General features: G+C 44.7%; 1 protein-coding gene and 1 pseudogene across 2 annotated transcripts in view; one reads left to right on the forward strand and one right to left on the reverse strand.

Annotated features, from left to right (window-relative positions):
* The window catches only part of LOC119161035 (uncharacterized), a 119,215-nt gene that overhangs the window by 21,510 nt on the left and 79,240 nt on the right, over positions 1 to 18,465 (forward strand). For both annotated transcript variants that reach the window (XM_075880056.1, XM_037413356.2), the window contains exons 4-6: positions 11 to 112; positions 4,338 to 4,498; positions 9,032 to 9,128. In XM_075880056.1, the coding sequence (XP_075736171.1) occupies positions 11 to 112; positions 4,338 to 4,498; positions 9,032 to 9,128 (360 nt within the window). The remainder of the gene's footprint in view (positions 1 to 10; positions 113 to 4,337; positions 4,499 to 9,031; positions 9,129 to 18,465) is intronic.
* Positions 14,724 to 17,012, reverse strand: LOC119180063 (uncharacterized; annotated as a pseudogene).

Genomic DNA, 18,465 nt, shown 5'->3' on the forward strand with positions numbered 1-18,465 from the left:
TCTGATACAGGCTGAAACAGCTGAAGGACAAGAGCAGCGTGGCACTGGGGAAGGAGATGCTACTGAATCAGCTGATCAGGAAGGTGGAACTTCTGGTCAGCAGAATGAAGTGGTAAGAAACGTTGTTTGAAAGGCTCGGGACTTACAAATGTGTGCTGCAAGATGTTGAAGCTCTTGAGTGAACTAAAGCACAGAAGTACCGCATTGACTTGACGTGCAGTCGATCCCAGATATCTCAAACTCGAAGGGGATTGCAAAATAATTCGATATATTGATTCGATATATTGAAATATAAAATATGCATATTTAAGGCCTAAATTAAAGCCATTCAGTCCTCGGAAATTGTTACAAGTGCTAACGTGACGATTCACTCACAGTATAATAAAAAACAAGGTGTGAACTGCAAGTTATCACACTTCATTTCGCATGAAAAAAGTCCGTAAACTTGTCTTGCTTCTTTGCGCGCGCCCTCAAGTTTCAGTCATCCTCAGTATCATTGAAGTTTTTCAAGTAAGCGAATTTAGCTCCCTTGGTCATAAGAGTGATGATTGACGTACAACCCCAATCCAAGCTTTGCAGCAAAGCAAAAGGTTGGTTAGCGGTGGCAGTGAAGGCGTTGGCATATTCATAACCACGATTGTACATTTGCTCGGCAACAACAGTCATGATCTCAGCATCGATGAAATCAAAAACGGCTGTGTCGTCATCTGCGCAACGCCAATCCAAGCTTTGTAGCAAGGCAAAAGGTTAGTTGGCAGTGGCAGTGAAGGCGTTGGCATATTGATAACCACGATTGTACATTTGCGCGGCAACGACAGTCATGATCTCAGCATCGATGAAGTCAAAAACAGCTGTGTCATCATCTGCACCAATAAAGTTGCTCACTGTCTGAGATCGTGCCCGGAAACGCTGATAAGTTGCAGAATTCACTTAGGCACCGTACACCATTGTCATCGGTCATGATGACGCACCTGATGTCTCGCCTGGCCCGTAAGGAAAGTTAGACGATGCTTTACTTGGATGTCGCTCCAAGCACCAGTGATAATTTTTATCGCTACGAGCTAGTCAACGCTCTATTCAACTACCTAATGAGGATTTATCAGGAGTGAGGCGAGAAGTAAACAAGTCCACACAAGGCGCTTTGTAGTTGTAGCTGGCAGCCGCTGCTGTCAGCTACTTTGATGCTTAAAGCTAGGGATAGGGTAGCCTCCGAGACATACATGTTAAGGGGGGATGCCGCACTGAGAAGTCGTAAATCGACCGCCGAAATCACATTTTATCTCTCATCATTTTCGCTTTCTCGATGATCTTCCGCACCTATCAGCAAATTTAGCTTTAAAACTTCTCCTATTTCTCAAGTTATAACCCATAATGAGAGCAACTTTGTGCAAGCGAACCTTTAAATTGAAGTCTAAACTAGCCGTACTTCAACCACGGACGGGACGCGAACTACATGCTCCACCAGCGCCATTGTAGTCTTGTTTGAAAAGTTGCGTTTCTAGCTTTTTCTTTCTTTTCCAGTAGACAACTGTGTGCTCCTTGGAAAAGCAAAAAAAGCCAAGACAAAATCATGCGCAGCACGTGATTCCGTTGGTTGCTAGACAGACATGACCATAATGGCGCTTCCCTATCGGCCACGAAAACTCGCTGACAGTTTCGGCCGCCATTTTGAAAGCGTTTCGCCTTTGCTAAGGTGTCGTATCTATAACGTGCTTGTGCATCTCGCTATGCCCGGTGGTGCGAAAAAGTTCCAGTCGCAGCATCATTTTGGCCGTTCACAGAAGAGAGGCAGAGGCACAAAGCCCAATGGTGCTGCTACTGTGTGTCGGGAGCAGCATACCTGCCAAGTCTCCCGAATTGTCCGGGAGACTTCCGGATTATGACTGTTTCTTCCGTTTAAACGGTTGTCTTTAAAATCTCCCGGAAATCGAAAATTTTCTGCGTGATCTGGCCGCATTGACAAAAATGCAGGTCAATCCACTCCAGGCTCGTTGAGTACCCACCGCATTTTATTATAAACGAATTTAGGTGCTCATCTAAGCGTACAGTAGTCTCGGTGATCCGAAACTGCAGCAGATATGAATTCGAGCAATTCCCCGGCCAAATTCTACTGTGTCCGCTGGGCCAAAATTCGTATGTTCCGAGCACTTTTCGAAAACTCGGTGTGTGATGTGAACTTCAGTACTGAAGCCGCCGAACAAAGGCCAACCGAGAGCAGCGTGTTTGAAGCTTCAGAAGTACGCGTGCGACCAGTGCACGCATTGTCTTCTACAGTGTATGTGGTTGTTGCCGCAACCACTTTGGACGAAACCACGGTCGTTCTTGACACGATCATGTATGGTGACGACGTTACTGACAGTACTCTGATAGTGCGCGCACGTCCAACGCTCGACCAGTCAAAACAATGCTTCTTTCCGCAAACTCTATGGACAAGACCACAGCAGATGCGATCATAGATAGCATAAAGGTACGTGCGCAGCCAACGCACACGGATTGAAAATGGAACTACAATTTGCGGCATCCGCCTCACGCAAAACCGCGGTCGCGGCGGCGCAAGAGTGATCTACGAGCTCCGAGGGCGTGAGGCTAATGCAGTGGTAGATCAAAGGCAGTAAAGACATAAAAAAGGCTAAAAGCGTTTTGGTGCTCTGGTACAAAAAATTTAGTAGCGAGCAAAGCCAAAGCTCTGACATTTGTTTTCGCGACAGCTAGCTGTGCCGTCCCGTCCATTCACGTGTGTCCTAGGAAGACAAACGCGAGTTGTTTTGATGGAAATAAAATTTTCTTAATTGTTTTGATGACGTGAAGTTTTGGGAGTACTTGTGCTTCCTTTTGAGACTCGCACCTTAGTGAGAAACCTACCTCGTGTGTTCGGCCACTCCAAGCCATTATAAGACCGCAACGTCGATGTTGGCACTTGCTTTCAAGATTCCCCCCCCCCCCTTTCCCTTTTTGCGTGATACATTTTTGTTTTCTTTTGGTGCCAAAAAAGGGAGAAAATAATCCAGCACGTCAATCTCCAGGATTCAAAATCCTTGAACTTGGCAGGTATGGAGCAAGCGCCAACGTTGTTTGAAAACGCTGTTGTAACAGAAGACTGTTCCTCAAGCGTGTATGGCTGGACGCTGGCCGCATGTGTACTGAAGATGTTATCAACGGAGGAGTGTGCGAGACTGCTTCCTCGTATAATGGACGCTCTGTGAATTATGACCGCACTGATGCTATCGGCAATGATGAAGTATGAATAGACACGCGCCTCCCTGGCAGTGCGCGCGATGTTGACTCTGGCCATGTGCAAGTAGTCGCTGATGTGATCGTTGCCAGTAAAGTTTGCGACGCGTGCGCCCGTGAATCAAACAACGTTTGAAGGTCTTTTGTATGAAAGGATCAGCATGCTTCTCGCTGTGCAAGCTGCTGTTGCAGAAGCTGTGCTGCACTTCAACACAGGCAATCTCAATGCTTTTGTCGTCGGAGTGCAACGTCCAATAAATAGAAAGAAGCGTCCGTGAGTCTTGAGAAAGCTGGTCAGGAAACACCATAAGGATGGAGTGCATTCAGATTGTGCTCCTGGTGCATTTTCATAAGATCTTATTAATACCTTTTCAATGAAAGTGTTTTGAAATGTTTTTTCTCGTTTTCTTAAACAGCAAACTTGGCACATTTGCCAAGTTGGAGGGAAAATACCTTTTGTTCCATTCGAGCGATCAGCATAATTTTTTTTTTGCCAGAAAAATAAATGCTTGCAGTATGCCTATTTTGAAGGAAATATACAGATGAAAATTTTTTAAATTGGGTCACATGTGTGACAGGTAAAGGCTTTTTTTTATGAACATTGATGTCCTCAAACTCTTGTTGAAATTGGCCTAGCGAAAGGATTTATAGCACATGGCTCTCCTTGAACATCCTACATTGTTTCTACAGTGTTTTGGTGCTTTCTGCTTAGATGCTAAATAGGTTTCAAACGAAGAACTCAAGTTATACATTGATTGTGGAGTATCTTGGAAACTGCTTGACCTATCAAAAAAGTAATTACATTTTTAGAATCTGCAGATTTGAATATACATATTGTGAAAATTTTGTTTATATATATACATATATAGAATCTGCAGATTCAAATATACATATTGTGAAAATTTTGTTTATATATATGCATATATAAAAAGTTGCCCACAAAGTGTAGCCTCCCCCCATAATGAAGTAGGGAAAATTACAATCGGGCAGCTTTTTTTTTTTTCACAACCCCTTTATGCTCAACTTAATTTTTTTTAAGGTGCCTGGAGCATTGAAACGTGACCTTTACTGAGTAAGAGGTGTAAACAGTGTTGCTTATTTTTCAGGGAAGCGGAGAAGGCGCTTCTACATCGACTGGTGCAGCTGCCAAGCTGATTGCCAAGCCATCAGGGTCGAAGGCTTCAGGCACCAAAAGTACCACCAAAGGAGCTGTCGCCAAGGGGCAGACTGGAGGCCGGGTTGCTCAAAAGGCCCGACAAGAGCAAGGGTAATCAGTGGCTTAATTTTTCTTGCCACATCAATTGTGCCCACGGCTAAGTACTGTGCAAGTTTCATATAATAAAATTTAGACTGCCAGAAACTGTAATTTGAAGGAGTAATGTCAGAAATGTTCAAATCAGCACTAAAATTCGATGGTTCTGGACAACGCGACTAAAGACTGCCGCAAAAGAACCATGCAAGGTCGTTTTTTTCTGGGGTGTAGATTATGCTGATAAAAAAAAAAAAATTGGTCTAATGAACCATAGTTAGGACTATTAGGGTTCACCACACAATGCAGGGAAACCCGGTTTTATCGGATGCATTACATTCCCTGGTTTTACCTTTTTGGGGCTATGAATTTATTTTTTGTCAGTCTTAGCATAGCCTTTTTAGGATCCTGTAGAATTATAGGGGTATTGTATGTCAGTTCCATTTTGGAGTGTGGCATTCACGTAGAGAAGGGCAGGTGACATTCAGTTCAAAATTTAGGCTCTTTCCATGGTGCTATAGACCCTCAATACTTTTTCCAGTCACGAAACTGCCATTTAAGGGGCAAGGTAGCGTTAAAAAAAAAAAAAAAAAACTTTTTTGTTTGTTGACCTAGAGCAATGAAATTGGGCATGCATACTCATAAGTGTCTTGAATAGGGAAAAATTGCAATGGAAGAAAAAGAGTGATGAAATGTGATGATGGGGAGAGGATTAGGTAATCCGTATATACATAATAAGACACGTGTGCTACCGTAAAGAGGACAAGGTTGCTAGTAACCATCTTTTATTATGCTGTATACCAACCAGCCCAATTGTCCGTCTTAGTGGTTATATACCATTTTCACAATTGTTCAGCTAGCTTTCCTGCGATGTAGTTAGCCTAATTAATGGCAGCTTGTCACTTCTTCAAACAGTGTTCAGGCGCGGTTTGCTTGCGCTGGGACGTAGAAAATCTAGGCTCGGCTTTCTTGACATGAACACGCATAATAGACAGCACGTGCAACTACGAGCTCGTCTCCACCTGAAGCATGAAAGTTGCTGTCATTAGTTGAGAGAAAATGTAGCGCAGGAATACGCACTCGCGAATTGTGAAAAGGGTCTTAAAGACCCTTTGTATATATTTAATCCACAACTTTACATGTCGGTTTACCGAACGTCTAGCATTCAGTGCATTTCTATTGAAGAAGTGACCTTGTAGCATTAAGTAATACTGTATGGTCACATATTTAGAGAGATATTCAGCTTTCAGCTAGAGGCCCCCCGTCTTCTGCTGTGAGAAGAAAACAGGACAGTCGTGAAATTTATGTTGTAATGTCTCATACACTAGATAGCGCTCACAGTTCAGGCTGTATGCACGATTGAAAAGGTGCGAGTGGCCCCGTGTTAAGACAACGATCAGACGAAACCTGCGGAGTATACTGGCGCAGTTGCTATTTACTCTAGCCGGGAGGCGGAAACTCGAGTCACTCTATTTCCCGCAGTTGCCTGTGCCGATGGTCTGTTTGAGGCCAGCATGTTTCAGTGTAATCTCTGTAAAGGTGACCTCAAAGAAAAGATAATGTCAGTCTGCAATTATAGTATTATGTAGGGCTTCCACTATATCTAACCGACAAACCGGAAAAAGATACCGTGTTTACGAGAACGAGCGTCTTATTTAATTCCTCTTCCTCCTCATCTCTCTTTTACCTTTCTCAGGATTTCCTCACCCTCCTCCACACTGCATGTTTCAGCTGCGACTTTCCAACCAGTGTCGTCGCCGAACGCGCCTCCGGTTTCGATGAGCTCGAGTAGGCAGGCTTCGAGTAAATACAATCTGCTGCCGAATAGCCCAAGGATGACGGCAACAGGTGCTGGAATCCGTGACATCAACTAACGAGGACGGGCCCCTTGTGTCCAATGTGCGAAAGTGGGAATTTTCGCACACTGGACACAAGGGACCCATCGTCGACACCTTCGAAAGTCAGAATTTTCGATCGTCCGCGCGCCTGATAAAAAGATTTGGGTCCATGTAAAAAGCAAACGATGCCTCTCAAACAAAGAGATATCGGTTTTAAAGCACCCACAAAAAATGTCGATTAATCGATTAAAACATTCTACTGAAAGCAAGCAACATTCTACTTAAATCGATTAAGGGTTAAGGATTTAATCGATTAAAAATTTTAATTGACCATCTCTAAGCTGGTCGCGGAGTCCACAAAAACAGTGTTGGGCTATATTCCGTCACCAGGAGAAAACTCCATGTATTAGTGTTATCATCATCACATACTTGCGAAGTCTCTCGCATTGTCCGGGATACTCCTGGATTGCGACCGTTTCTTCCTTGTGTAGGGTCGCCAGAGACTCTCTCGAAAATCTAAATGTGTGTGCGAGATCTGGCCGCGTCGACAAAAATGCAGGCCAGTCCATTCCAGGCTCTTTGTGAGCCCACCGCATTATAAACGAATTTGAGAGGCATTCATCTAAACTTTACAGTAGAGTCTCGGTGATGCGAAACTAAATTTTACTGCTCCTAGGTGGGCCTAATTACAAAACTATTTGCTCCAAAATGCTCCAAAGTGCTCCAAAACTAATATTTTACTGCTCCAAAGTGCTCCAAAACTAAAATTTGACTGCTCCGAAAATTGCTCCAAATCGGCAGTCCCCAGTGGGATCATTGACATTCTGACCACAGTCGTTCTCCCTAGCCCTCAGGGATGTGCTGCTGAATATCGTGATGTCCAGCTGCTCTAGAATTACAGCAAATGCATTGACATTGCCCTTGTTGAAGCACAGCACAGCTTCTGCAACAGCAGCTTGCACAGCAAAAACAGAAGCATGCTGCTCCTTTGATATCAAACTCCAAATCACGGATTGAAGGTTTTCGTGTGAATTTTGAGTCTTGCCTTCCTCGCATCTTGCCTCGCTGCTGCACCACTTCGAAAAGTGTTGAATTTTTCGTGCTTTTGCTGACACCGACAAAAGACCCTCAAGTGTTGTGGTTGTCTCGCGGGCGCGTGTCACTAACTTCACTGGCACCGATCACATCAGCGTCTACCCGCACAGGGCTGGAGTCGACATCGTCTGCACTGTCAGGGAGGCCCGTGTCTACGCGCACTTCACCATTGCCGATAGCATTGGCACGGTCATAATTCACAGAGCGCCCGCTATCCGGGGAAGCCATCTTACACACTCCTTCGTTGATAACATCTTCAGTACACATGCGGCCAGCATCCACGCCGCGCACGCACGAGGAACAGTCTTCAGTTATGACGCCGTCATCAAACAATGTCGGCGCTTGCTCCCGTGGCACAGTAGCAGCACCATTGCGCTTTCTGCCTCTACCTTTCATGAACAGCCAAAATGATGCTGCGATCGAAACTTTTTAACACCACCGGGCATAGCGAGAAGCACAAGCATGTTAGGGATACGAGTCACGACACCTTCGTAAGGGCGATACACTTTCAAAATGATGGCAGACACTGCCAGCGAGTTTTCTTGGCCAATCGGGAAGTGCCATTTTGGTCACGTGCGTCAAGCAACCATTGGAATCGCGCGCTGCGGGTGATTTCGACTTCGATTTTTTTGCTTTTGCGAGAGGCATATAGTCTACTGGAAAATGAAAAAAAAAAAAAAGAAAGCTAGAAATGCGATCTTTCCAACAAGATCAAAATGGCGCTGGTGGAGCGTGTAGTTCGCGTGCTGTCGGCGGTTGGAGTACGGCTACTTTACACTTCAATTTAGGGGGGGGGGGGGGGGAGGTGGCGGAGAAAAAGCAAATTTGTTTGTTGACCTAGAGCAATAAAATTTGGCATGCATACGCATAAGTGTCTTGAATAGGAAATACGCAGTTTCATCATGATACCTTGAGTAGTTCTCAAGGTACATCTTGCTATATGGTTCAACTTCAGCAAACTTCAACATAAAGTTGACTGTGTGTACAGTAAATGCCAACTATTTTTATCATTTTATAAATCCCCAGACCCTCCACGAGTTTCAATGAAAAAATGATTTGCCTCTCATTAAGTTTCTGCATTATCGGCTCAAAATTTTTATGTAAGCACTGTGAGGCCATTTTTAATGTCTGTGCCAATTTTCATCAATATCCAACCAAAAACTAGAAAGTTCATTTCGAAAGGCACGTCCCCCTTTAAAGTTGGTCGAGCATGGGAATTGCGCGACTGTACAGCACTTCACAGCGTCCCAATCCGTGGGTGTTCGTTATGGGAGAAAACAAGAGCTTCGGGCTACAAAAAAGATTCGTCGCGCAATTCGTGGGTCAAAACATGAAAAAATGTCAAGTGCAATTTTTGTTATAACTCCCCTGACTTCTTTCTCTAGCGTATCGCCCCCCCTCCCCCGCATTGGTGTCAACTTTTCTGAAAAAAAAAAAAAAAAAACAAAAAAACAAACAAAAAAAAAACGGGTGGACTCACTACACGAGTAAATACTGTATATTTTTTTTCTGCGTTTAGTCTGAAAGCCAAATAAACATTTACATGTTGTTTGGTATTTGCAAAGATTTTTTTTAACAGAGTTACTTGTGACAGGAGTTCACTGAATTTCTGATGCAGGAATAAAAAGGGCGGCCAGAAAGATGGCTGGTGCACGGTGTGCGAAATCAACTTTGTAGGCCACTTTTTTGACCACAGGAAGCTTGATGAGCACAAGGTAGGGCATCTATCTATTGACTTTTTTTTTTTAGGACAATATCTCCAGGAATTGTGCTAGCTTATGTGGTTGATGCTGGAGTCAATTAAGCCTCAGTATATTGAAGCTTTCTTGTCATTTTTCATGTTAGTAGTAGACATTGAAGTGAAATTTGTCACTGTATGCAATCTATTATTGGTAGAGGTTTTTTCGTTTTCTTTTCTGTGTATGTGTGCATGCGCGCGCACGGGTAGGGCCAGAAGAATGTTTTCACGGTGCCGTAGTAACAAAAAAAGATATTGTACGGGATTAGTTTGAATCAAAATTCTCCCTCTCCCCCATGATGTCACACTGGTAGTCTTTTTTGTAGTGCCTGTATGTTACACATAACGCTAAAGTAAATGAAGGTTTAACGTACTGTGGTATTATCAGCTGGAGCTGTTGGGCCTACCGTATTTACTCGCACGAGTTGTGCACTTTTTTTTTTTCATGATTTTGGGGCTTTGAGAACGGCGTGCACAAGTTACGCAGGCATTTCGTGAACACATACGAAATAATTTGCAATCCTAAGGCATGCACTATATATATTAAAAAAGAAAGAAAATGAATTAGAGCAGAAACGAAGTGTACTTGTTTATTTAAGGGGAGATACTGGTCTTAAAAAATGGAATTTTTATTATTAGATATTTTTATGAAATTAGGTGTGTATATGTGTTTCTCCTGTTTTCGACAATGTAACTAGTTTTATTGTATCTTGATTAGTCCACAGATTATGAGAAAATAAGTGAAGTGTAACTAGGTCATTTCTTACGAGTCATGGAGGCACTCGGCATTTTTTGGTTCAGAATAAGGGGAGACGTGGCTCTTGGGACCCGAAAATTTGCCGAAAAATTGAATTTTCAGAGGTGTTATTTTCGTATTCTTTCTACCATCGCGCACCTGTGTGCAAGTTTTCATTTCAAAGTTTCGTGTATTAGCGGCGTAACAGTAAATCAAAGATGCGTTGGCACTCCCTCGGCGCTTTAAATTGTTGACAAATCGCTCTCATATCAGCTGCCTGCAACTCTCGAACAACCCGCTTCAACGTGGCAACGTGAATAAAAAGCTTTCGTGTTTGGCTTTTCCTTTGGCTCGGTCGCATAACTGTGAGCTTGCAACTCTCTCAAATAAAAAAAGAAAAAGGCGTAAAACGTTGTCATTGGCCACTTCCGATCACTTGGATAAAATGGCGTTGTCTGAGTGGCTTGGGGAACTGTATTTGAAAACCTGGCTAGTTGAGGTGCCATTTTTTTTGGCTTAGGTTACGATTCTACGACTAGTGTGCTTGGAGGACCAAGAAGTTCTGCTCGGTGTATCAGATCAGCCAAAGGCGGGCCAAAATGAAAAAAATGTGCTAACAGCACGGCATCGCGGGTTTCTGCAAGCGATCAGCAAGCGAGCGGCGTTCTTTCAGCACCCGATAACGGCAATGGAGGTGATTGTGGTGCACTCCACAAAGGCACGCTATCGCGCCGCTGTGCAACCATGAACAAGCGACTCGCGGTCGGTGCAGGTAATAGTGGTCTGCAAGATAAGGGCATACCGTCATATGCCCGTCGTATGGCCTTACAAGCGATAAGCAAGTGACCCGCGACTTGCAACTAAAAACGATCCTCCCGAGAACTACATAATTCTTTGCGCCGACTCTAGCCTTGTGTGAGGTCACACTGAAGCTATCACGAGCAGCGACATAGCCGAAGTGAGTGCTCGTGAGCAGGTCATGCCTGAACGACTTGAGTCGACATCGGTGACAGCGTGAAAGAGAGCAGTTTGCACGATGCAAGCGACGCGTCAAATCGGCCTTCGCTGCGGACACTGCAGCTTCGTATTTGATGGTCCACTTGGAGATCCTAAATGGGCTGCTCGCTGATTCCCTACAGTGCAAAGCGTGGTGCAAAGTATGTGGTGGGAGTGCGAAACTAGTCGCGGGTGACTAGGACTATGCCCTCACTAAAAAAACTGATAGTGAAGTGCGACTGTTCTGGAGAACTTGCGCAGAGTAAATGTTGAAAATTTATGCAATGCTCTGTAGTGTGAACAGCCAGACATTCATGAATGATATTTTCGCGCCTATGGGGCTGTCGTGGCGGGGCCTGTACAATAAAACGGCAATTTTTTTTACCTGGTTCCCGAAAATGGCATTTCTGATCGTGTCATATTAGAGCAACAATATTTCTAGTTCTACTCAAACAGTTTCAAGAATTCTTTTTTGTGTAAGAAAGGTGGTGAATTGACGAATGCAGTAAGACTAGTACGTAGTTACATATTATTAAAGAACATTGATAAAAATAATTTTTAAAGTTAATATTGGGTTTTACAAATAAAATTTCAGGTGCCCTAATTTATTCGAGATTGTTGTAAAATATTTATTCTTGCCTGATTGAACCCGTTTACCATCCTCGATCACTGTAGTGCTCAAGAGATTTCCATAATAATTTCTAACTTGTCCTGTAATGTTTTTTCTCATTTTCTCAAAACTGCGTTTTTGATCATGGTGTAGTTTTTGAGTGACTATATCTCTGGTGGTACTTGTCCTGTCGCAGGGATTCTTGTTTTGTTAGAAAAGGGGACAAATGGGAGTGCAGTAGACTTAACATTTGATCAAATGACATGAGAGATGTTTTCAAAAAGTAACACTACATTTACTCGCTTAATCAGCACACTCGCATGAAAACACACCCACAACTTCAGTCACCAAAATTTGAATTTTTTTCCACCCGCGTAATAAACGCAGCCCCTATATTTATCCGCTGCAGTCCTGCTAACCGACACCTAGCGACTTTTAACCCGTTGGATCTCTTCCATTTTCTATTATTTTGCAGACCCCTCCAGCCACCTTGGCTCGCTCCCTCCCTCCCCCCTTCGCCCATTGCCGTGTGCCTTATTGTTTTTCTTTCTATCTGTGCGTGGCATGTCCCCCGTTTTATCTGTGCACTACAGTGGGGTTCACAAACCGTATGAGTGTAGAGATATCACTGCTGATGAGCCCATAGCGAGCGAAGGTCGTGAAACTGTCCGTGCCATACGGCGGTTGCTTCCTGTGAATACCAAAAAGCCCAACCACGTGCGCTCAATTTTCGACCGACGACAACAGGATGTGCTGCCACGAAGGGTCATTCGTCGCTATTGTGTCGCAAGTTTCCGGAAAACCAGAAAACATCGCTTGTCATTCAGGAAGGATCGTGACGAGTCTGCAACGTGGTAGCACCACCGATTCTCGCTTCGCTTGTTATCCGCTTGTAGAGAAACTTCTCGTGTAAAAGCGAGGTGGCGGCCGCATTTTGTCCTTAATCTTGTTATCGACAGTTTGTTATGAAGCTTTAGGGGTAGCTTGCTGCAGTGTTCGTTACTTGCTACAATGTTAATGGTGATGTCACGGTCGTCGTGCGAGGTTGCCGCAAAATTGGCAAAGTGCATTGTAGCACACACACTTTTGGGCCCCCTTCGAGGTCACAGAAGAGACCACTGTTGCGGTTAAAGTTAAACTATTGCGAGAAAAGATAGCCACACAACACTTTTATGCCGTGCGTGGGCGGCCTGGGGACAGCTTGCAGAAGATAGCGCCATCAACCATTGAGGATGAGTAAAGTAGAACAAAGAAGCTGTTTACAAGCGTGTAGGTGTATGTTAATTGTGAAAGGCTAAGCGACCTAACTTTTTTTTTGCATTACCGCAGTTTTTGCTCCTCCCGAAAAAGTTTTCATAAAATGTACCCTGTGTAATAAACGCACCCCTGAACTTTCCTTCGATTTTACGAGAAAAAAGTGCGTTCATTAGGTGAGTAAATACGGCAATTTCTCCAGTGTGTTACTAAAGCATTTTGCTTAGGAGTGTATGACATGCTGTAAAGTTGGCCCAGATCAGTCTAGAGCATTCATTCTTGTATCACTGCAAGCTCTGTCTATACAGCATAATTTTCATGTGCCACTGACTTTTTATCACTACCAGCATACAAGAGAAAAATGACCTCCAAATTAGTCAATGCAAAAAACATGAATTTCTCAATATTTTGAAAAGTACTTGCACAGAAAAAGTAATTGCATATTTGAAATCAGCATGTCAAAATACAGAAAGGATGGAAGTTTGATCAAAATTCACCCATAAGTAAAAATCTTAAGTGGGCTGTCCCCTTTTAAATGCAGCTGTAGCCGAAGATCTACTATGTGTAGTTATGCTATTTATATTGATGCTGTATCATTGTACAAACGTTTTAAATTGTGTCGATGCTCTATAATTTTGAAGTGTAATTCGCGCACATTATTGTTCACGAAATTTTATGTGTTCAACTTAGCCATAAAAACAATGGCATAGCTCCACAGGTTGGTTCCCTATGAGTTCAATAATATAACATTTATTAAAATTAGCTCAAAAAATCATAACGAAAAGTTTCGTAAGGCTTGTCACTGTGGAAAAAGAACGTGAAGCTGAGAAAATCACATTTGAAGCTTTGACACTCACTGCAGAAATCTGTAAAAAGAATCTTTAATAAATTTTATTTAGATGTTCTCTATCTTTTTATTAAAATTAGCTCACAAAAACATAACGAAAAGTTCCGTAAGGCTTGTCACTGTGGAAAAAAAATGTGAAGCTGAGAAAATGACATTTGAAGCTTTGACACTCGCTGCAAAAATCTGTAAAAAGAATCTTTAATAAACTTTTTTAGATGTTTTCTATCTCTTTCCCTGCTAAACTAAACAGAGCGTCTTATTCCATCCATGAAATCATTAAAAAAATAATTTCCTATGTGGAAAGCAAGATTTGAGCCCTACCATGGGAAGTGGTTGAGGGGAGGGGTGAGACCAAAGCCACTGGTTTCATGTAAATTAAGAAGAACTCGATTCTCAATAATTACCTGCCTGCACATTAATCATTAACTGCCCGCATGTTAGGCAGTATGCTGCCCTGTGTAATAGGTCACTATCAGCTGAACGTCGCCTACGCTCAGGCACGTGCAGATGTAGCGTCCTGAGACAGTGCAGGGTGTGCAGGGAACTGCATAGCTTTCGCGTTTCTGACAAGCGTGTCTGCAAAATCTCGGCGAAACCAAGCGGACGCACTTTCACCTTTTGCTCAATCGACTTGGTTTGTGGAGCATGACATGCGTTCTCTGTTCTGCTGCTCGTACGATCGTTCTGCACACTGAGCGTATCATATCATAAACGTAAAGGTGCCTAATGGGCACGGACTCTACTAAACTCTCGTCCCGATGGTTCACTTCTAGTCGGCGCCTTCTTGTTTTAAGGGGAGACGCTACTCGAAAACACTTTTTCTTTAGTTTTCAAGTTAGGGTTTCCAAAATTTAGCCACAGAGATATTTTTTCTTGTAGATTCCAAAACTGTTATCAGATTTTGTGTAGCCTCATTACTTTTAAAGTTATTATACATGCAATAACAAAACAAAGGGATTTTTACTCTCGCTTTTTCGACATCAAAACTTTTGTGTAGATGTTTGTGTAATAGCTTATTATGCTTGTCATGAACTACTGTGTGCATTTAAGAGGTTAAAATTACGAGAAAAAAAAGCTGTTACTACAAAAAATGAACAGATCTGCCAAACTTCTTTGTATCAGGGTTCCTTGTATCATTTCTTGGTATGTTTTTATTGATAATGGCTATGCATCATAAATCAGAATAGATAACGGCACTCTACACACCTTGAAGAATGTGTGTGCCAAGTTTCATCGCAATAGGACAATTTTAAGGGGATGAAACTATGTGAGTGAAATGTGACCGTGGCCAAAAATTTCAAAATGAGAAAAACGCGTTTGAAAGTTTGGAACATGTTTACTAATTAGGGCGCACTTGCAAACACTCAAAAGTGTGTCTAATGCACAGGCAGTATGTCCAGGAGCTGGCCACGGTGACTAGAATTCACCCGCACTGTATGTAACTCCTTCGCGGTCCTTCCGAGCGGAGTCCTGTAGGCGAGCTCTCTTGGCCAATGTGCGGCGGTGAGCCCTCGCCTCAGCAGTCTGTTAGGCATTCATCTTCTGAATGCGCCTCTTGTCGCTGTAGTCCCCCAGGGTGGTCAAGCTTGCTGGTGGTAGAACACCAAGCTCCTCCAGGACCACCTCGAAGCTTGCATGGCCCCGGTTATACCAGAGCACAGCAATGGCTGTGGCAGTCTCCACAGCACTTCGGGAAGCAAACTTTGTTTTAGGGCACAGCAGCCACACCTTGCTGTTGAGAGACTCAGCAGCGTTCTGAGTTTTCCCTCGAAGGCATCGAGCCAGCAGCTTCTCGTCAGAAAGGCGCTTGTATATGGGCAGCAGTGCCCGGCCCTGTGCCTTTGTCAGAAGCGGTGTATGCTGTGGTGCAGGCTCGCCCATTGCTTCAGCACGCTTGTGCTTGCACCACGATTCTTGGCCTGGTGGGCAGAAGTTGTGGCTGCCAGCACCATCAGTGGAGCAAGAATGAAAGTAGGACGCCCATATGGCAGTGTACATGTCCCGTAGGTTGCCTCTATTGCCCGTGATGGCGATCTGATAATATGTCTGCAGCTTTTCAATGGTGGCAGGCTTGAGCTTCTCACCTCTGGGCAGTGGTGTCGGCAATTTGCGTATGCCAGTGCCTAGGCGCTTCGCAACATGATTAGTGCAGTCCTCCTTGCAGATGGCACCTGCACCGTACACCTTGGCATCACAAACTCTGCTATATGCTTTGCTGTCGCCATCACTAAGAAATGTTGCGAAGCGAAGTGGAGTCTCATACAGCAAAGTGCGCTCCCATATCCGTAGTGCTGCTTCAGCTTCCATGCCATGAGCGGAGCTGTCGGTGTTCTTCTCACAGACAGGTCTGTGGTAGGCCTGCCAGATTTCCTCTTCAGAGCCCATGTCGTTGTGTAGACTGCAAGCGTGGCAGTAATTTGACAGCACTTCGAAATCTAAGCACAGGTCGGTGTCCAAGGAGATAGCCGCGCCGACTCCGTTGTGGCTTTTATGGCCCCGTTTCTGCCAAGTTCCATCATACATTACGGCCACGTCACTACTACCAACCACCTGCTTTGTTACGGCTCTTGCCTGGTTCAAATTTTCGGTCACGGCCCTCATAGCAGCATCGTGAACCTTCTTGCTGATTGCCTGGAAGGTTTTGTGGTGCATGGGCTTCGCTAGGCCAACAATCGCACAAAACCGCGAAAGCTGGTCATGTCCGATGCCTATGGCACGCGAGGCTACAACAGCTTTCACATTAGCCGCGAAGCTATCGCGCGAGCTGCCGTTGCCGTAGTGTCCCACCTCCGCGCAGTCGTCAGATGCTGCGGCGGCTTCGCCGGAGGCAACACGCCTCGACGTATGTGTCGAAGAGAGAACACCAGACGCGCACTCACTGTTCTCACACCGCAACTCGAGACAGGATGACAGTCCTTTGCGCCGTTCTGCCACCTCGCGAACAACAAGTTTGTGTTCACGGCAAGACGGCCACTCCGCTCCGCCCACAAGTGCCGTCATCGCATCGATGTCGCACAGCACTGCTGATGATACGCCATCATGCGCACGCCTTTGGTTCTTTTCAAAAAACTCCAGTTTTTTTTGTGAGGCGCTGACGAAGTTTGCGGCAGCGTCGAGGCCGCCGGCGAAGTCACTGTCGCGATAGTTGCCGACGCTGGGGTTAGGCCTAGACCTCTCCGGCCCGTTCACCTTTGCCGCAGTCTGACGACGCACTTTACGACGTTTTCCCACATACTTGTTTATCGTCCGGTACTTTTTCACCTTGTACACCTGCCTTTTGGCAGGATTCATCGCGTAACTAATTGAATAAATCCTTGCGAAGTTCAGCTTGCGATGCAGAGCGGGGCCGAAGGGACAAGCGGGCACTGCTCTAGCCAATGGCGCGCTCGCTACGGCACCACGTGACGCGCCGCGCGATTCAAACGGCACGCAGGGGCGTTCAAAAAAGATTTTTTATAGTATTTTTTTCTTTCCGGACGAGACTTTTCGAGCCTGTGTTCGAGAGAGCATGGACAACTCTAACCGCCTCAGTGATTACAAATGGGGCACGGTGCCGCTGCCTCGAGATACCGGGGCCGGCAAAACGTCGATTTCGGCAGATTTCAGCGATTTTCTAGGTCTCCGGGGCTTACTTGAGCGCATTTTTCAGTAACTTCTGACACGAATTACCGATTGAAATTTATTTCTGGTAAACATGAATGTTTAAAGAATCTAATACGACTGAAAACAAAAAAGTGAAAATTTCCGAAAAAAACGCGATTTTTCGACCCGCGTCTCCCCTTAAGCCCGCTTTTTAGCGCTCCCAGAAGCTCGTTGCGAGGACGGTTTCAGTCAAGAGTGTCCGAGCATCTAAATCACGTGGAAAAACTACCGGCCTAGTAGTTTTTCCTCTCGACGATAAACATGTACGAGTGCAAAGGCACGGTGCGTCGAGAAACACGTAGGAGTGCAAAAGCAAAGGAACACGATCGGACAGCCACGGAAGCAAAGGCGCAAGAAAAATATAAAAAATAAGCGTCGCTCACGTCAGCCATGTGAGCCAATGGGGGAAACAGTACGGCGCACTCGAAATGCACGCCGACTGAGGGCATATCAGCAACCCGGGAACGAACTTCTGAAATCAAAAGCACAAAGGAAACAGCTTCAAATCTAGCTCAAGATGGCGGCACTCGGCCTGCTACAATGCTCATAGCATGCACGCAAAGTTGGCACTAATTTCTTTCTTTTGGGGGATTTTACTGGTATTGGAGTACTTGAAAGCCCATTGTATCACATTTCCCGACCAAATTCAGTGTTACTAATTTCAGGGTGCGCACAGGTACTTGAAATCCTTGAAAACCCTTGAAATTGAAAAATTTGTTTTCTAGGCCTTGAAAGTCCTGAGTTTTCGTTTGAGTCCTTGAAAGCCCTTGAATATTGAGGATTTTCACAGGGTGAAATTGTACGACTCAATTCACAGCAGTTGAGTGTGGTGCCAGGCAAACACCATTGCTTATCGTGTCCCGCGACACTGCGATTGCGAAGTCAGACACGGTCAAACCGCCCCTATAAGATGGAGGCAAGCGCGCACCCGCTGCGGCATTTTTTTTATCTAGCTTGCTTTGGCTTCGGTTGGGGAGAAGCCATAAGCTAATGGCCACAATGAGGCTACAGATATTTGAGCTCCGGAAAAAAAGTTCCATGTATGTGCTGCAGACTTTACTAGTGCTTAAAAGGTTTTCTTTTAACTTCACTTAGTGGTATCCCTCAGCAACTTGCCAAAAAAAAGTGCAGCACACACTCGCTAGCCCCAGCCTCCTCAGTATCATCTGTTGGCCACACTGTAGGCTGTGTAGCTTGTCGGTGCTTGCTCCTGCTCTGGTGGGGATTTG

This window comes from Rhipicephalus microplus, chromosome X (genome assembly GCF_043290135.1).
Source record: "Rhipicephalus microplus isolate Deutch F79 chromosome X, USDA_Rmic, whole genome shotgun sequence".
Taxonomy (NCBI): domain Eukaryota; kingdom Metazoa; phylum Arthropoda; class Arachnida; order Ixodida; family Ixodidae; genus Rhipicephalus; species Rhipicephalus microplus.